Source organism: Sorex fumeus, unplaced genomic scaffold (genome assembly GCF_029834395.1).
Source record: "Sorex fumeus unplaced genomic scaffold, SorFum_2.1 ptg000013l, whole genome shotgun sequence".
Taxonomy (NCBI): domain Eukaryota; kingdom Metazoa; phylum Chordata; class Mammalia; order Eulipotyphla; family Soricidae; genus Sorex; species Sorex fumeus.
The window spans coordinates 20,424,002-20,443,093 of NW_026606070.1; the positions used below are offsets into that span (position 1 = coordinate 20,424,002).

The 19,092-nt window shown below is 35.6% G+C and overlaps 1 protein-coding gene across 7 annotated transcripts in view; it reads left to right on the plus strand.

Moving 5' to 3' along the window:
• EPHA5 (EPH receptor A5) overlaps positions 1-19,092 on the plus strand; it is a 316,984-nt gene that overhangs the window by 27,910 nt on the left and 269,982 nt on the right. For all 7 annotated transcript variants that reach the window (XM_056111198.1, XM_056111200.1, XM_056111199.1 and 4 more), the window contains exon 2: positions 4,620-4,684. In XM_056111198.1, the coding sequence (XP_055967173.1) occupies positions 4,620-4,684 (65 nt within the window). The remainder of the gene's footprint in view (positions 1-4,619; positions 4,685-19,092) is intronic.

Below are 19,092 nucleotides of genomic sequence, written 5' to 3' on the forward strand. Positions count from 1 at the left end.
ATCATTTAATGACATGTTTCATAAGTGTTGAGAATTTATTTGAAAATAGATAAGAATACCTTTCATTTTTGTCATATATTTATGTAAAAAATAATTTAGGAGTGTTGGATTTAGAATGCTCTTTTTCCTGAGACAAGATCAGTTTCATTACTATCATTTACTTAAATAGAATTACTGTTTAGATCATAAGGCATGTCTGCAGATATATTAATTTCTATTAATGAAAATCACACTACTGATAAACTTTACAAATAATTGTGAAAGTAGGGATTTTTTCTAACATATGAGTTTATGTTATTGTTTCTCAATTTAGCACTAATAACATTTTATCCAATCAATATTTTTCTTGGGGTGATGGGTTCAGTGGACATGCTGTATGCCAGTTTTCTCCCATGAAATGACCATAGCAGGAACTACCCCTCAAACACACACACACACGTACAAAACACATACACACAAACATACATACACACACACACACACACACACACACCCTCATGTATAGTTTTGACAAACAAATTTCTTCATACATTGTCACATGTCCCTATTGAGAACTACTATTATAAGTAGTTGCAACCATACCCTCTTGATCTTACTATTGACCAGCTATTTCAGTCATAGTAGAACAGTTTGTCTCAAACCACTGTTCAGAAGCATGAGTCAACCATAATACTCTTTCCATGAATCAATGTAGCTCTGTGCATTCAGTGTTTTGGGTTTGACTACTGGGCACTTTAGAATACTTAGTAATAATACTTTACTGAATGTAGGAAAAGGACGATCAGAGACAGCATCCAAGAGAAGCAGTTTTGAAAGGGAAACCATATATAAGAATTTGAAAAAATTAAAGTAGCAATGCAAGGTATGGGACTATTGTACAAAAATAAGGCTCTCACTTCTCTCTTTACCTAGTTATATACATTACTATGTGCACATTTAAACCTATTGCTTTTGTCTTTTTAGGTCTATTTATGTCTGCATCAATGTTAATTGCTTCATGTGCACATCATAAACTATGTTAAATTATATTTCTATATAATTTCAATTATTTATTTGAAGCATAAAAATCCCAGTTTGCAGTGTACTATCTGAGCACAATTGTATTATTAGAAATCTGAAGTATTTACCCAAAACATTGAAATTTGATGCTTTATTTTGTATTATCAAATCAGTAATGGAATATGTAAATACTTTGCATTGTGAACTTTCTTAAACAGTTTCTTTCCCGGAGGAAAACAATTTTAAATGGTAGTCAGCTGTGACATAAGGTCTTTTTTTCTAGATTTTTCTTTTGACAATATTATAATAATATCATTTAGGTTATTATTGATTATTTTTATGTATATGCTAATGATTTCAGTATTGAACTCTATATATTAGGAACCAATCTTATTCATTCTGTTTTGGATTTTATGGCTGTACCCGGCAGTGCTCAGGGTTTTTTCCTGGCTCCACACTTAGGGATCACTCCGTGTGGGCCATATTTGGTGCCAGGGATCAATCCCAGGTTGGGTATATTCAAAGGAAGTGTCTTATCCATCACTCTTTCTCTGGTATGCAGACTGCTATTCCAGTAAAAGTTCTTTAGTTTGCTTCCTTTGCTCTCTTTTTATCTTGTCTGATAGGCTGTTGCTGTATGTCAAAACTGAGTCAAGTGAATAATGAAGACAAATAAACATAATTACTTAAGTTCTTCACTCCCCTGGTATTTCATCATGTCTAGACATAGCCCTAGTGCCCCAGAAAAAAATAAAATGAGGACAAGGACATTTATGTTTAATGTAACCTTATTCTCAGAGGATCCTAAAGAAAAAAAAGCCAACAATATAGAGAAAATAGGAGTATGGATTTAATTGAAAAATTAGAAATTATATTTGTAGTATTTGACTAGTAGATTTGTGATATCTGTGGGTAGTGAGATAGTTTTGGTTGGAATTTCTTTTGTTTACTTTTGTTGTTTTAAATAGTCACATATCAGTGAGATCCATTTTGCTAAAGACAACAATGCCATGCATTATTTCTTATTTCCCCAAGCCTACATAAAATGAGTAGACTAAAGATGATACAAATTTTCTATACACATTCCTTTTTCTAATTGAAGAGCTCATGCCTAATAATATAATGGATGAACATACACACATATATGTTATAGCATATGCTTACGTTATTGCACATATTTGTGCTTTCTATAATTATTATTTTTTGTTTAGCTTAATGTTACTAGTATTACTATAGCAAGGTAGCACTGTCCTCCCGTTGTTCATCGATTTTCTTGAGCGGGTACCAGTAATGTCTCCACTGTGAGACTTGTTGTTACTGTGTTTGCTTATCGAATAATTCATGGGTAGCTTAACAGGCCTTGCCGTGTGGGTGAATACTTACGATAGTTTGCCAGGCTCTCTGAGAGAGGTGGAGGAAACTAACCCAGGTCAGCCTCTTGCAAAGCAAATGCCCTACCCGCTATGCTATTGCTCCAGCACACTAGTATTACTAAAAACTATTAATTTATAATACATATGGTTCCTTTTTTGGTGAGTGAATGACAACCAAACAGTGCTCAGGAGGTAGGGGTCAATCAACAAAAATATTTCGTTGTTCATTAGTTCGCTGTGAGACCATGGAGAGTTCCATTCTTGTGGTACTTGGGGCATCCTAGGTTACACATGATGTTGTGTGGTATTCCAGAGCTGCACTTGCAATGCATAGGTGGACCATGTGGTATTTGTGATCATGGTGGGTTGATTGCTTACATCTTAATCTCTTTACTATATCTGTGGTTCCTTATGTATGGATATATTTTTGCATTGACTGTATGAAAAACTGATGACATATATAGGCATAATACATATTTTATGAATATGCAGAAAATTCTAAATTTGGTTGTGATACTAATTCTTCAGTCATCATAATTTTATCTTGCATTTTCTTAGAGAATTATTTTTAACATATGTTTTATTCTATTAAGTATATTTGTTTAGTTCCCTAGGTTTATGATGACAGATAGAACCATATATTTAGGATTGTTAGAAATTCAAGAAATTGGCTTTTGAATATAGTTTTTAAAAGCTTTAGTGCTAGAAATAAGCCAGTTTATCTCCTTTTGGGAAGACTTTCCACCCTGACTCAAAAGTGGGCCAAGTACATCTATCTGGTACAGAGATAATACATTGGAAAGATGATCAAAAAAGATCCAAGGCAAAAGCAGTTTGACTACATTACAAAGAGTTTGATTCATAGGGAGTACTGGATAAACCTGGGTAAACTGTTAGGACATGAGAGAGAGAGAGCGAGTGAGTGAACGAGAGAGTGAGTGAGAGAGAGTCAGACAGACAGATAGAGACAGAGACAAAGAGACATGGAGTGGCAGAAAGAGACAGTTGAACACATGCCTTTAAATGTACATATTTATCAATTAATTCTGTTGACATTGATGGCATTACATCCTGGAAATGTGTGTGTGTGTGTGTGTGTGTGTGTGTGTCTAGTTTTTTGGACCACATCCAGTGTTGCTTAGGGGTTACTCCTAGCTCCACACTCAGGAGTTACTCCTTGTAGTGCTTGGAAGACCATACGGGATGCTGGGATCATATCGATGATGGCCATGTGCAAGACACATACCTATCTGCTGTACTATTGCTCCAACGCCAATCAATCCTGGGAATTTAAACATATTTTTAGCATAAAAAGTCATAATTGAAGCCCCATTTGAAAATTCTAGTTGATAGTTCTTCAAACCACTTATTTTGACCATATTTATGAATAAGCAGAAGCTGTCTCCTGGACTGCAGTGCATAGGTAACAGTTGAACAACCTTGAAAGTGCTACAATTTCCTTGGCTTGGTTAAGGGTGTGCAGATTTATTTCTTAATTAAATTTGCAATTTGGATTACAGATTTTTGTTAATATCTCAAAAAATGTTACAGGCTTGGGAATAGTTTATTGCTGTTTAATGTAAATTATTTGTTAATTGCTTCATAACAGCTTTCTAGAAGAAAACAATACATTTAGCCACAATTTTATGGCTGCAGCATAATCCCCAAACCTAGGCTTTTAGAAGGTGGCTTTGTCTTTACACGTTTTCACATACACAAACAAACTTTTATGGTTTTCTTTTCCACTTATTTTGTTTTCATAGTTTTAATAATTATTTCATTAATTCAGAATGGGTTGTGTGTGTGTGTGTGTGTGTGTGTGTGTGTGTGTGTGTGTTACCATTGGTGCTCGTGGCTTGTGGTTTATTCCTGTCTCTGTGTTCAGGTATCATTCCTTGGCAGTGCTTCGGTGTCAAGCAATATGCAAGACAAGCACTTTAACCTTGGCACTATTTTTCTCGTCCACATTTTATTAATTGTTTTCCCTTCATTCTTGTTTGAAAAGAAAGCAGTTAAATTAATGACAGGTTTATGTAACTTTGCTGAGATTGTTTTCCAACTACTTATTCAAAAAGCACATGTTCTCTTGCATCCAAATGACATTCCTTAAATTGTAACCCTCACATGCATCAAAATGAATGCGTGATCTAATTTCATTTGCATAAGTGATAGCACTTTTAATAATACTATGGAAATTGTGATGTGTTTTGATATTTTCACTCATTTTTGTGTTTTTTTCTCTTTCAGTGAATTTATTGGATTCACGTACTGTCATGGGGGACCTGGGATGGATTGCTTTTCCAAAAAATGGGGTAAGTTTTAGGAAATTTTCCACACAGCTAAAGCTATGTAAGTAGCCTTTATGTTCAGTGCCATGACTGGTTGAAAATCAGTGGGACCTATTTGTTGTTAAAAGAGGTTATGTATAGGAATGGACCTCAAAATATAGGAAAATGATTTTGTGATTGATTAGTAAACATATTCTCTAAGATTGTTCAGTTCAAGACATGTGAAATTTAATAGCTTTATTATAAAAACCTAAGAAGCAGAATTTAAATTAATTATTTGATGAGAAAACCAAGCATATTATTCCTATACTAATTACATTATAATGAAATCTAAATATTTCTGATTAGTTGTTCTGATTCATAAAAGATCATATGTTAAAATTCTTAATGAATTTTTATCAAATTTGTATTTCTTTTTTACTTACAAAACTATTATTGCAATAGAGAAAGAGTAGAAAATAATACTAGCATTGTCAAGGTAATCCAGAATATAAGCCAAAAAATTGCACCACTCACTTAGAACCAAGGCTAATATCATGATCACGATCATCCTGTTGTTCGTCGATTGTCTCAAGCAGGCACCAGTAACGTCTCCTTCGCCCTAGCCCTGAGATTTTAAAAAGTGCCATTTTCAAGGCTCTTTCAGGGTCAGGAGAATGAGACCCATCATTGTTACTGGTATTTGGCATATTTGGTATGCCATGGGGAGTTTGCCAGACTCTGCCGTGTGGGCAGGTTACATTTAGTAGCCCACCAGGTTGTCCAAAGTAAGAATGAGATAATAAGATGTCTCATGGCTGCATTTGCAGCTGCGCGCTTCTGGGAGCTGGGTTTTATAGTCTCTGGGTCTTGTGTTTCACTAATAAAAATTAAAGAAAAAAAAGGCTAATATAATACTGTCAATTCTGATAGTTTTTTTCTCTTTTGTAGTTCTTTTTAATCTCTTATTTTCTTTCTTTCTCTATCTACCTCCCAGAGTGCATTCCTTCCTTTCTTTTCTTATAACCTCTATACAGAGGCTAGCATCTATCTATGAAGATCTTTAAGTATGTGTTGTACTTTTCATTTTTAAGTATGAAAATAATTTGTTCCGTGAATAATTTAAATTGCCCTTTCTAGGACTTGACAGAGTTGTTGGGTTGAAATTAATTTTTTTTTCCCCTTTATTTTATTTTATTTTTTTTAAAGTTGTAGATTTACAATTTTTTGTGCTTTGGTTTCAATTATACAATGATCAGATACCCATCCCTCCACCAGTGCCCATTTTCCACCACCATGGATAATATCCCTCCCACCCCCATCCCCCCATCCCCCCGTCTCTGTGGCAGGGCAATCCCCTGTGTTCTCTCTCTCCTTTTGGGTGTTGTGGTCTGCAAAAGAGGCATTGAGTGGCAAACATGTTCAGTCCATAGTCTACTTTCGACATGCATCTCCCCTCCTGGGAGGATCCTCCAAACATCCTTTATTTGGTGCTCCCTTCTCTATCTGAATAGCCCTTTCCTCTAGGATACCCGGCTGGCCTCTAAGTTATGGAGTAATCCTCCTGGTGCTGATCTCAGCCCAAGAACAGATGACTGGTTAAAGAAACTTTGGTACATCTACACAATGGAGTACTATGTAGCTCTTAGAAAAGATGAAGTCATGAAATTTACATACAAGTGGTACAATATGGAAAGTATCATGCTAAGCGAAATGAGTCAGAAAGAGAGGGATAGACATAGAAAGATTGCATTCATCTGGGGGATATAAAGTAACAAAGTATGGGTTGAAATTAATTTTTAAAAACTTGTGACCTATGTAATGTTCTCTTTGAATTTAGTTTGAATTTTTCCCATTCCATTGGGAAGTAATTCAGAAAAGGTTTGCAAAGTATAACTGTGAGTACAATTTAATATTGCATTGCCTTTGCAACTATAATCTTGGGGTGATGGATTACTTAATTATTTAAATTATTTCTAAAACAAAATTGTTTTATTTATATAATGTAATGTTTATATTAGGGATTGAATCTTACCTATTCTAACAACTTTATAATTTATTTTTATAAAATTGTTAGGATATTGTAGGTTTCATTTGAATTTTTAAATGTATATTTTTCAAAATTCCCCATTTATTTTCTGTTGGGGTAGAGAACCCCCAGTACTGGTCAGGGGTTCCTCCTGACTTTGTGCTCAGGGATCACTACTGGGGGGCTCAGGTGACCTTCTTGGGTATCAGAATTGAAACTGGGTCAGCAGCATGCAAAGCAAGTGCCTTGCTTGCTGGCTATACTATTTCTCCAGCCCCCCCATGGTTTTTAGTGATGATTTTTTGGTATAATATATCCGATGTGACTACTGAAGCGTAACTAATTGTTTTTGGGAAATTGGGGGACTGTGTACTTGTCCAAGCATGAGGAAGGGATGAATATGAAACCCAGGTTTCATATTTTATATGTCTTGAAACTCAAAATGAATAAAATTTATAAATTATATTTAAAGAAAATGAGTGCTTGAAATATGCAATTCTAATAAAGAGATATTTTAATACAATGTTGTTGGATGTATCACTTGTAATTGATTATCAAGATCATTCTGGATTAAATATGAGGTGTCAGTGTGAAAATAAACCAACATTTTTGTGTTAAGGCCTCTGAAAATTTTGTCTTTCATAAAAGTCATGAGGAAACTGGCAAATGTCTAAATAAATGTTTCAAAACTCTGGAAATTAACCAAAATTCTCCTAGCAGTCTAGGGAACATTTATTCAAGAAAAATGATTCTTATTAGAAAAGTAAGCCATGTGGTGTATGAGATATTTTATTTTGTGTCTCTACTACTCTGAGTTAACTTGAAAAATACCACACTATTGCTTTTTATGAAGAAAGTCAGCAGACTGGAGGCACTGGGTGGGCAGAATAAGCAGGGAGTTTTCAAAGATCTGATTCCTGCGAATCAACATTCTTTGACCTACTAGTTCCCTTGAAGAATGCTTATGAGGCTGGCTTGATTTGATCTGACTGAAAGCTCTCACAGCCTGAAAGCCTTTATTATTATAAGTCAAAAAGAATATTCTTTATTCAGATCATTTTTTGGTGAACTTAGGTCTCAGGAAAGAATACGTATATATTTAATTTCAGACATTGCAAAAAACTAGGAGAAACAACATTATTCATCCCAAGTAACCATGCTCATATGAAACCTATTTCTTAGAAACAGGTTTAAACTTTCATTAAACTTTTCAAATTTTCTATGTTTATATACTCTTGAACATGTTTAGTATCCTACTTACCATTACATAGTATGTCTAATACTTTAATCAGTTTCTGGTATATAATAAATCTTTAGTAAATATTTATTTGAAGGATACCTTATTTTTAACTTTGCAAAATGGGACATAAAATGCTAAGACATAATTTTTCATGTGTAAATGTGAACCCAGGGAGATGGCTCAGTCAACTGAATGCATGCTTTGTGTTCTGGACGCCCAGCACAATTCCAGACAATGCAAGGTCTCTGGAGCACCACAAGGAGCATCTACTGAGCACTTAAGTGGAGAGTAGTCCCTGAGCACCACAGGGTGAGACCAAAACCCCAAACAAACAATCAAACAAGGAAAATATCAACTAATTGGATCTGAGAGCATGGCCTAGCACAATATTTTCATTACATAGACTTCTGTTGTTTAGCTATTTAGTTTTTATCTACCTGATCGAAAGTAGTCTACCATCCCTCATTTTGTTGTTATCATTGCATATGAGTTTAACTCTAAGCATTCATGCTTAGCATTTAAAAATTGCAGCATTTCATGTGAGACCTACATTTTCATCTCTCTTGGGAAGTTTCAGAAAACACAAATATCCACCTATGATCTCAATAGTCCAAACTTAGTAAAGGTTACTTTTATTTCCCCATTAAAAATATTTCTAGCCTCCCCAAGAATAGCTGAGATCAGCACCAGGAGGATTACTCCATAGCTTAGAGGCCAGCCGGGCATTCTAGGGGAAAGGTCAGCTCAGATAGAGAAGGGAGTACTATAAAGGGTGTTTGGAGGATCCTCCCAGGAGGGGAGATGCATGTTGAAAGTAGACTATGGACTGAACATGTTTGCCACTCAAAGCCTCTTTTGCAGACCACAACACCCAAAAGGAGAGAGAGAACACAAGGGATTGCCCTGTCTCAGAGGCAGGGTGGGATGGGAGGGATGGGGGTGGGAGAGATATTATCCATGGTGTTGGAAAATGGGCACTGGTGGAGGGATGGGTATTTGATCATTGTATAATTGAAACCCAAGCACAAAAAATTGTAAATCTACAACTGTACCTCATGGTGTTTCACTAATAATAATTAAAAAAATATTTCTAGCCTCCAGATTGTTTTTCAAAAATCTCATATTTTTATCTTTTTATAGGTCTTGTATAGGCTAATTAAAATAATTGTATGGATAAAATTATATTAATACTTTGTGTAGTTAAGATGATATAGATAAACTCTATGTTTATACAATTTAGTAAGTGAGGAGAGAATTAAGAAAATTGTGAGGGGAAATGTGAATAGAAAGGTATAAAAGTGTTTTTTTCCTAAAGCGATGTGATAGCTTATAATAAAATTTTCTGTTACAAAAATCTCCTCAATATAACACATTCAATATAAAGAAAAATTTAATTAATTATTGGAAAAATAAAAATTCCTTTGCAAACTAGGAATATGCAGATATCTTTTTAATCTTAAGGACAACACTAAGTACCATGAGTGAATGTCAAACTCTGGCAAAGTACTGAGTTTGTCTAGTCTTTTAAAGAAGTTACTTTAACACTTCTCGTAAAAATGGTTTTAATGCTGTGAAAGCAGGCAAACCTAATTTAGGACAGGCAAATCTAAGCTGTTGCCTGTCCATGAAGCTCTGTATTGATGCTTCAAATCTGAATGATAATCTAGATGAATAATGTAGTTGGAGTACTCTTGGTGAGGTGTCCATTTCAGTGTTATTTATTTTTAACTATACCCAACCATTCTCTTCTGATAGTTGTGCTGTGAATCTAATAAGTTTTCCTTTGTTTCTTCCTTTTTGGAGCTTGCTGCTTTTAATATTCTGTCTTCTTCTTTGGCCTTTGTCATTCTGATTATATTGTGTCTTGGAGTTTTTCTATTTGGGATCTATTCTTGTAGGGATGCTTTGGACCTTTTGGATCTCATTACCTGTGTTCCTCAACTCAGGGACATTCTTAGTTGTGATTTCTTTGACTGGTTGCATTTTCTCGAATTTTTCTTCCTTTTCCTCATGGACTCTAATGATGTTTAACTATTCCTTTTTTCTCCTCCTATAATTCTCTGATGTGCCATTCATTTACTTTCAAACTTTTTCCATCTGTTGTTTTCTAGAGATGCTTTCTGTATCTCATATTTGAATTCTTCAATATTTCCCTCAAGCTTCTATTTTTTTCCTGCAACTCAGACATTCTATTACTTTTTTTAAAAAAATGACCTACTATAAGCTTCCGAGAGTATTTGATATGCCAGACACAGTAACAACAAAGTCTCCAATGGAGATGTTACTGGGCCCGCTCGAGCAAATCGACGATCAACGGGAGGGCCTACTATAATCTTCATTTCTGTCACTGCTGATTCTAAGTTTTTGCATTATTTTTTCTCTCATAATTTCTTACCCTTTGCTATCTTTCACTGAAGCCATTAACTGAGAGTTTGCAGAACTGTTTCTTTTTTTGCTGATAGAACCTTCCTTATTGTTAATTTTGCTCACTGAGCTTGGAGGGTTTCTAGGTATGTTGCCAATAGTGCCCTACTATGCTGAGGGTGAATTGTTGTAGTTAGTCCTGGGAGTCTCTGAGGCATTAAACTGGGTGTTGCTCTGAGGGATTAAGCTTGGTGTTTGTTACTCTTCCTGCTTTCACCTAATGACAGGCTGAATACATGTGAACTGTGTGAGGTATTGATGACCAGAACTTTCAGTTCCGGAGATGTGGAGGTGTGCCTGCTGAAATGGCAGAGGTCAGGAATACAAGCTGCCAGGAACCAGCTGGAAGGAAGGGAAATTACCTTCAGTTCCAAGACGTCGAAGGTTAACCTCACTCGGGGCTTTGGAGAAACAAGAGAGGATCAAGCGACATGGAGTTTGGCCTGTTGAGGCTGCTGTTTTAAGAGTAGACAAATCCTGACTGACTTGATTTTTACTTGATATTCTTTACTCAGTCAGTGATGTATTTTTTTATACTGTTCTGGGATTATTTTAAAACACTGAACAAATATAAGAATTTATTTTGTTTCAAGAGTGACTCTATCATTATTTTTTTCTTGATGCTGAAGAAATATATAAGGGTTACGGTTCCTGGCTTTCACATGACCGGCCTTGGTTTGATCTCCAGAACCTTTTATGATCTCCTTAATATCACCAGGAATGGTCCCCGAGCACAGAATTAAGAGTAAATCTACCCCTATATGCTCCCCGCCCCCAGTATTTTTTGTGAAAAGATGGCATCTTTTTGTCTTATTTCAGCATCTTTTAGATCATATCCTTTGGATTTAGTTTTCAACATAAGCTTTTTCAGTCAGGTGTTTTATGTTGGAGTCATATTTTGTGTGTATGTGTGTGTGTGTGTGTGTGTTATTTGTGCATAGATGTATTTGTGTGTGTATTTTTGTCTATCTCATGATAGTCAAGGCTTGCACATGATTGACGCTTGAATTAAGGGCCCTTTTGAATTATGGACATAGCTTTAACAACTGTGTAACCTGGGTTTGGTTTTTATGAAAATTTACTATATAAATTTATTCAAGGTATGTGCATTAGGCAGTTAGAATGTGCCTTGTATTTTGTATGTAGAAATTTGTTTTGTTTTTGCGCCACACCTGGTGATGCTCAGGGCTTACTCTGGCTCTGCACTCAGGAATTACTCCTGGCAGTACTCAAGGGACCATATGGGATGCTGGGGATCGAACTCAGGCTGCTTACATGAAAGGCAAGCACCCTATCTACTGTGCTATCACCCTGATCCCCTCATACGTAGAAATTAGGAAGAAAACAAAAATCCTTGATATTCTGGAACTTGAGAAACATCACTATTTTGGAAAAGGGTAATCAGAGCAATATGATAAAGCAGGTTTTTAATATTTTTATCCAATTTTTAAAATGTTTTGGAAATTTTAAATGGTTTTCATTGTAGTTTAGGTTATATGGTTCCAGCAGTGTTAAAGTTTTTAGTTATGATGTACAAAGCTACTTCACCATGACTAAAGCATTATGACTTTCTACAGTCATCCTTGTAAACTCCAGTATGACCTTCTTTCTCTACTTCTTCTTCCGCTAATGCTTGTTAATAAGTTTTGTAATCCAAGGCCAAGTTATCTCTTTCTATATAAGCAGGAAGGTGGTAGAGCAGTGACAGCATTTACTCAAGGTCACAGAACTAGCTTGTGAACCAGCCCTTTAGAATAAAAATATTTGGTACATGTGTGCCACATCACTGTCTCTAATTATTTTGTCATGAAAAAGTATACTGTTTTAATATGTAAGGTTTTTTAGAACTAACAATGACTGTGTTCTCAGATATAACCTTTTTTTTACTTTATTTAAGCATCGTGGTATACAAAGTTGTTCTGTATACAAATTGCTATGGGCTTTTGATGTTCCACCACCAATATCACCACCTGAACACTCCACCGTAGCCTTCATTTTCCCTACCATCCCCCCAAGTTCGCCCCCTTAGCAGGCATATGATATGTTTGATATTGCTTGTTACAACCCAGTGGATTCAGCATTCTTTTCGTAGATGAGAAAAATGAGGCTAAAGAATATAACAGTTAACTCTTAGACATCATGGTGGATTCTATTGTTATTCTTTCATTTTTGTTGTCATAAGATTTTATTGTAATATATTTTTAAACTCTGAAATAGCTTGAGAACAAATACAGGGGTTAAGGTACTTATCTTGGCTTACCTGGCACATAGCTTATCTAGATGTGATTCCTGGCATAAAATATGATACCCTAGCACTGTTAGGAATGACCTGTGAGCACACGGGAACAACCCTTAGCAGCCCTGGGTGTGGCCATATAAAATAAGATAATTAAGTTTTCTTCAATTTTAACCATTTTAAAAGAATTAATGGACTTTATTTTTTTTCTTTTTGGGTCACACCTGGCAATGCATAGGGGTTATTCCTGGCTCTGCACCCAGGAATTACTCCTGGAGGCTCTCAGGAGTAATTCCTCCAGGAGTAATTCCTCAGGACCATATGGGATGCTGGGAATCGAACTCAGGTCAGCCGCGTGCAAGGCAAACGCCCTATCTGCTGTGCTATTGCTCCAGCCCCTGGACTTTATTTTTAAGGTTTTCAGAAAAAGCGCAGAGCACAGAATTCCTGGACATCACTTCAAAATCCCCCTTGCCTTAGTTTTGCTCTTATTAGCATGTTGCATTAGTGTGATACATTATGTTACAGTTGATAAACTAGTATTGTTACTAATTGAGTTCTATAGTTTATACCAGAGTGCTGGTATTGCACACTTTGTTGGACATTTCTTGTACGTTCTGTGGGTTTTAACAAAGATATAATCCTATATCTGTATTTTAGCATCAAATAGTTTCCCTGCTATGAAAATCCCCTATGCTCCTCTTAATCATTTCACATTCCCATAGTTCAATCAGAAACAAAACCAGTATATATCGCATTGATATTGTATGAGATTTTTTTCTCTACTCCATCATTAGTACTTGATTTATCCAGGCTTTTTTGATAGAGGCTGTACTCAAAGGTGTGAGGTGATGTCTCTTTGTTGTTTTAATGATCATTTTTTTTGGCAATAGGTGATAATGAGCTGTATTCCATGTGCCCGCTGGTGTCTATATGTCTTTTTTGATGGTCTGTTTAGCTCATTTCCTCAATTTTTGACAGATAATTTTTTTTAGTAGTGTGAGTTCTTCATATACCTTTCATATTAGCTCTTTACCAGGTGTCATGTCTGGAAATATTTTCTGCCATTGATCAGATTTTCTTTTCATTTTATTGGATGTTTGTTTTGTTCTGGAGACACTTTTTAATTTGATGTTGTTATCTTTGTCTATTTTTGTTTTTATTTCTCTTGTCATGACAGTCAAATCCCCATAAGAATAGGGAAGCCCGTATCATGGAGTGTTTGCCTTTATTTTCTTAGATGTATTGTTATGGCTGAGGGGGTTAGCATCCAGGTCCATTTTGAGTTGGATTTATACATGATGTTAACTAATGCAGCAGATTAATGCTTTTGTATGTGAATGTGCAGTTTCCTTTCTATTTGCACTTTAGCAAACGTTAATTGGTCATATGTGCGAAGATTTATTTATGGGTTCTCAGTTCTTTCCCATTAACCTGCTGTCTATATGTTAGATTGTATCCAGCACCATACTTTAAGGAGCTCTCAAAATGGTGCTCAGGAGGCTCCAAGGCCATACCTGTTGGTATTCAGCTTGCAGAACTGGTAGTTGATTTCTAGGGCCCAAGGATATGGTGGTTTCCTGGAAGCTGCTGTGCTGTGGAACACCAGGGCTACTGCAGGGGCCCATCAGGTGGTGGTCAGGGCATCTGAAGCTCTATCCTGTGGTGCTCGGGAGGCTGTGCAATGGTGGAGATTTCATCTGGGTCTTGATGCATATCTCTATCGTCTGTACCAAGTCCCTGACTCCACATCACTATACTTTTTTAGTACTATACTTGTAAGTGTAATTTGATATTGAGTAACCTCATATTTTCATTGTTGTTTTTTCAGGATTGCTTAGACTAGTTTATTTTTTTTTCCTCCTCATTAAATAGAAGTTCAGTGATGCTTGTTCTATTTCTTTAAACAATGCTACCGGGAATTTTATAGTCGTTTTGTTGTGTCTATAATGGTTTGGTTAGGATGGTCGTTTTACCTATCCAAATTTTTTTTATTTCATGAGTTTAGACTATTTTCTTGTCCTCTGTGTCTTCTTTTATTCCAATCATTACATGTGGATATTTCTAAATATATCAAAAGTATACCATGCCATGCAACTCCATCCTTAGGTTCAAGAATCCCAAAACACTAATTCAAAGAGATATATGCAGGCCTATTTCAGTACAGCTTTATTTACAATATCCATGTTATAGAAACAAACCATTTGGGTAATGTCAGTTGCGTATATAAAGGAAATGTGGTATATATACATAATTCATTATCAACCACCTATTAGAAAAGATGAAATATTGTCTTTCGCTGCATCAACTTGAATAGAATTGGAGAAGATAATACTCAGAAAAATCAGCAAAAAGGAGAAAGATGAATTCAGGATGACCTCACTCATATGTGGAATATTGAGATGCAAAGCAAAAAAAGCCGACCAAGATAACCAAAAAGAAGAAAAAAAGAAAATCCTTGGATTTCACTATACTTGACCTAGAACTGTAGTTTCTGGGGTAGTAGTAGGGGAAATCTGATGGAGAGGGCCCAGTGGACTGTAGTTGCCAGGATATTGAGAGTATAGTTGTCACATTGTAGTATAGTAACATGTATTTAGAGGACAAGTGAAATTGTACCCTAAGACGTACTGTTTTGTAAACTGTCATTCAAGCAGTGTAGAATTTTAAAAAAAATTAAAAATCCACATAATTTTGGAATTACACAGTGTTGTTAGCCTTTTCAGTTTGGCTTCCTTTTCTTCCTTTAAGATCCCTGCTTGCTTTTCAGATTTTGTGTGGCTTGGTATGGCATTTATTTTCATCATTAGACAGCCTCCTATTTTAGTGTTTTTTGTTTTATTTTTTGGGGGGGGTGGGGGTGGGGGGAGTCACACGCTGGCCCTGTCCTTAGAATCATGCCTGGCAGTGCTCAGGGAATCATCAGCAGTACTGGCGATCAAACCAAAATCTCCTGGGTGCCACGTGATATAATATACCCCTGTGCTATTTCTATGGCCTCTTGTTTTTAAGTTTTAGATAATTACTTTTGGGAATTTTTGGAATAAACATCCTGAGTGTAAGAGTTCCGTTACTGTAATTCTCTTAGCCATTAAATAAAAATGCATAGTAATGAATTGCAAATCTAAATTTTAGAAAAAACTAGCAAAGTATATATATGATTTGTATATATAGAATATAATACTATGTTCATTTTAGTACTGGAGTGATAGCACAGCGGGTAGGGCGTTCGCCTTACAAGCGGCCAACATGGCCGACCCGAGTTCGATTCCTCCGCCCCTCTCAGAGAGCCCGACAAGCTACCGAGAGTATTCGATATGCCAGACACAGTAACAACAAAGTCTCCAATGGAGACGTTACTGGGCCCGCTTGAGCAAATCGACGATCAACGAGAGGGCCTTATTATTTATTTTAGTACATATATAATTTAGTATATATAATGCAAATGTCGATATAATATATATTTTTCTTCAAAGGGAAAAGTAAGTTTGTATATAAATTTCATTTGAATTAAAAATGCAAGTGTTTATAATAAAGGAACAAATCACAATGTAGTTTTCAATGAAAGGTTTGACTCAGTAACATTTAATATTCATTAATTCTTATAGTCTAAAAACAGATGTAAGCAACCTATTTCTTAGAAAATTTTAGCTGGCTTTTCCAAGGCCTATTCTTTAAGACTAGAATTGATGTTTATGGTGTTAGTGGAGTTCTCGTTACGCTCTTCTACTATTGCTATTTTTCCATATGCTTCATAACAAATTACTGTAGAGACAACTGCCTCCTTTGCTTTGGTGGAAACTGTCTTTTCCCCACTGAGTTCTCCACACTTCCTGTTGTACTCAGTAGAGAGTCCTCTCTATTCTCCTGAGCATTACCTTTGAATTGTATTATAAGATCTGCTTTTATTTTTCTATGCATCTTTTCTTCCAGTCAACGAATGTAAATATTATTTTGAGATCTTTTCTTATGCTAATATTTGGGCCTATTAGGATAAATCTTAATAATATATTCATTTCAGAGAATTTCAGAATGTTGACTCAAGTTCGTGTACTAAAAAGGAGACTGTAACCTGCTCTTTACCCAGGGGAGAAAGAACAGGCTTTAGTCCTACACAGAAGACACTTCAAAACAGGAATTTATAGCTTTTTCTTGTTTCAGTGTTACTTTGTTTTATGTTCTGATTTCTTTGAGTTAGAGAAGGTGTGCATTTGAAGTTGGGAATAACTCAGGTTTAGATTTCTCAAAATGGATTAGGAACACATCTTAGTGTTTTGTATTAGTGAATTCTCTTGAATCAAGTAAAACAGCTGTATTTTTTAATCCTGAAATGCAGGCTGTGGCAAAAGTATATGTGAGTGTGAGTGTGTGAGAGACAGAGAGAGAGAGAGAGAGAGAGAGAGTGAGAGACAGAGAGAGAGAGTACTGTGTTTGCTTTTATCTTCCTAAAATTGAAAAGAAAGATGATAAGCTTTTTTGCAACACTGATCTCTTATATTTTGGTTATGATCAAGATGCCAGAACCTTATGTGACTTTAGTTTCTACTGAAGGAGACCAAAGATATGACAGCATTGAGGCCTGTACTAGCACGGAGATGCTAATGCAGATTAAAGTAATGTTGAAGTGGGCAAAAAAAAAAAACACATTAGCAGATATAGAAAATTCTTCCTTTGGACAGTGATAACAAATAACTCTAAAGGGAAAGGATATGATACTATATAATGCAAATGTCAATATAATGAAGAACAATCCTGTTCCAAAGTAGTTTTGTATTCATTATTTTAAAAAAAAATTATACCCAAAACGTAAAGTAATTAAGATAAATAATTTAAGGGATTCAAGTTAGTTATAAGCATACACTGAAGTCTTGAAGAACAATTGTGTATTTAGATTTCCCACATGGAAACTTAGCCATTATGAAGAAAGTTCTTTAAAATGTTCAACTCTGCATATGCTCATGGAAAAAATGTATTTAGTCTTTGATATGTGCAATTATATTGGATGAATCAGCATTAATCACAATATATTCTTAAAATATGGAATTGAGACAACAAATTCCATTTGGTTATTAGGCATGCCTTTCTTTTTGTGTTTACAGTTCTTATAAAATACTGAAAAGATTTTCTTCCTTGGACATTTTGAAAACACTTTTCCCATATTATAGGTAATACAGATATAAACTTGGAAATAATCTTTATTTCTATAATATTGTTAATTTTTCTTCTTTGGCATAAATACGTTTACCTAGCCAACATAAAGAGCCAATCCTCTTTCAGATTGCTATTTAAGGATCACTGCTTCTGGAAAATAATACTTTTCTAATTCACTTTGTGATATTCTGTGTACTTTTGTATCAACTTGTCTTTTTATTTTTGGTTGACCTGGGTTCCATTCTTCTGCCCCTCTTGGAGAGTGGAGCAAGCTACTGAGAGTATCACGCCCACACAGCAAAGCCTCACAAGCTAACCGTGATGTATTCAATATGCCAAAAACAGCAACAACAAGTCTCACAATGGAGAGGTTATTGGGCCCTCTCGAGCAAATCGACGAACAAAGAGAGGGTAGTGCTACGGTGCTATTTTTGTCCAGACTGTCATCTGTCATGTGTTAAGTTACTAAGTTACTAAGTTACTCATGGTCATCCTCTTGTCTTTGTTTTTCACTAGAACCCTTATATTCATGATTTGTTCTTTTAAATGACATTATTTGCCATTGGCTTGTTTAATAAGCAGGGAGAATAAATGTGATCTGGGAGTTATATAGGTCATTTCCTGTCTCTTGTCATGTAGACACCAGTATGCACACATACATCAAACAGCCATGCTCCAATATTATCCCCGCTAAGTTCATACAGTGTGCTAATATTTTCTTTTTTCCCCAGTAGGCATATGGGGATTGCTAGGTCTCTGTCTGGTTTATTTGCCACTGTTGTCATGTAAAACCTGGATTAAAATCTTTATCTTTCTGAAAAGAAACTGTCTGTTCCCATTGATGTTTCCACCACTTTCCACAGGTAAATGTAATGATTTTTTAATTCCCATCTTCCCATCCATCATGAAGATATTAAATAATGCTGGTCTTGCAGAGGTCCTCAGGGGCCAAAACACCAGGTATTTTTCAGAATGGTTTGATTGCTATTTATCATGATCTTCCCCCCAGCCCACCAACCATCTTTTGGCTGTTTTCAATTCATGTGAAAGGGGCTCCCATGCAAGTCAATTTGAATTAATTTTGCAAGCAAAATGCTTTATGGTTCTGAGTACATAATCTCTCTCTCCCACAGAGAAAAAATATACTGTAATCATTCAGCATTCCTGTTGATTATTTCCATTAAAGGCAGCAGGGGAAGAGTGAGTGCTCAAGACTCCTCTTGCGTTTGAAAATTTTTGGAGTCATTTGCTATTCATTGCCTTATTTTCTTCTCCTCCTTTTTTTCCTTGCGACTCTGTTCATTGCTTGCACTAATGCAGAAAATGATGGTCCAAACTGCTCAGTCAGGAATCTGTATAGCTTAGTGGTTGTT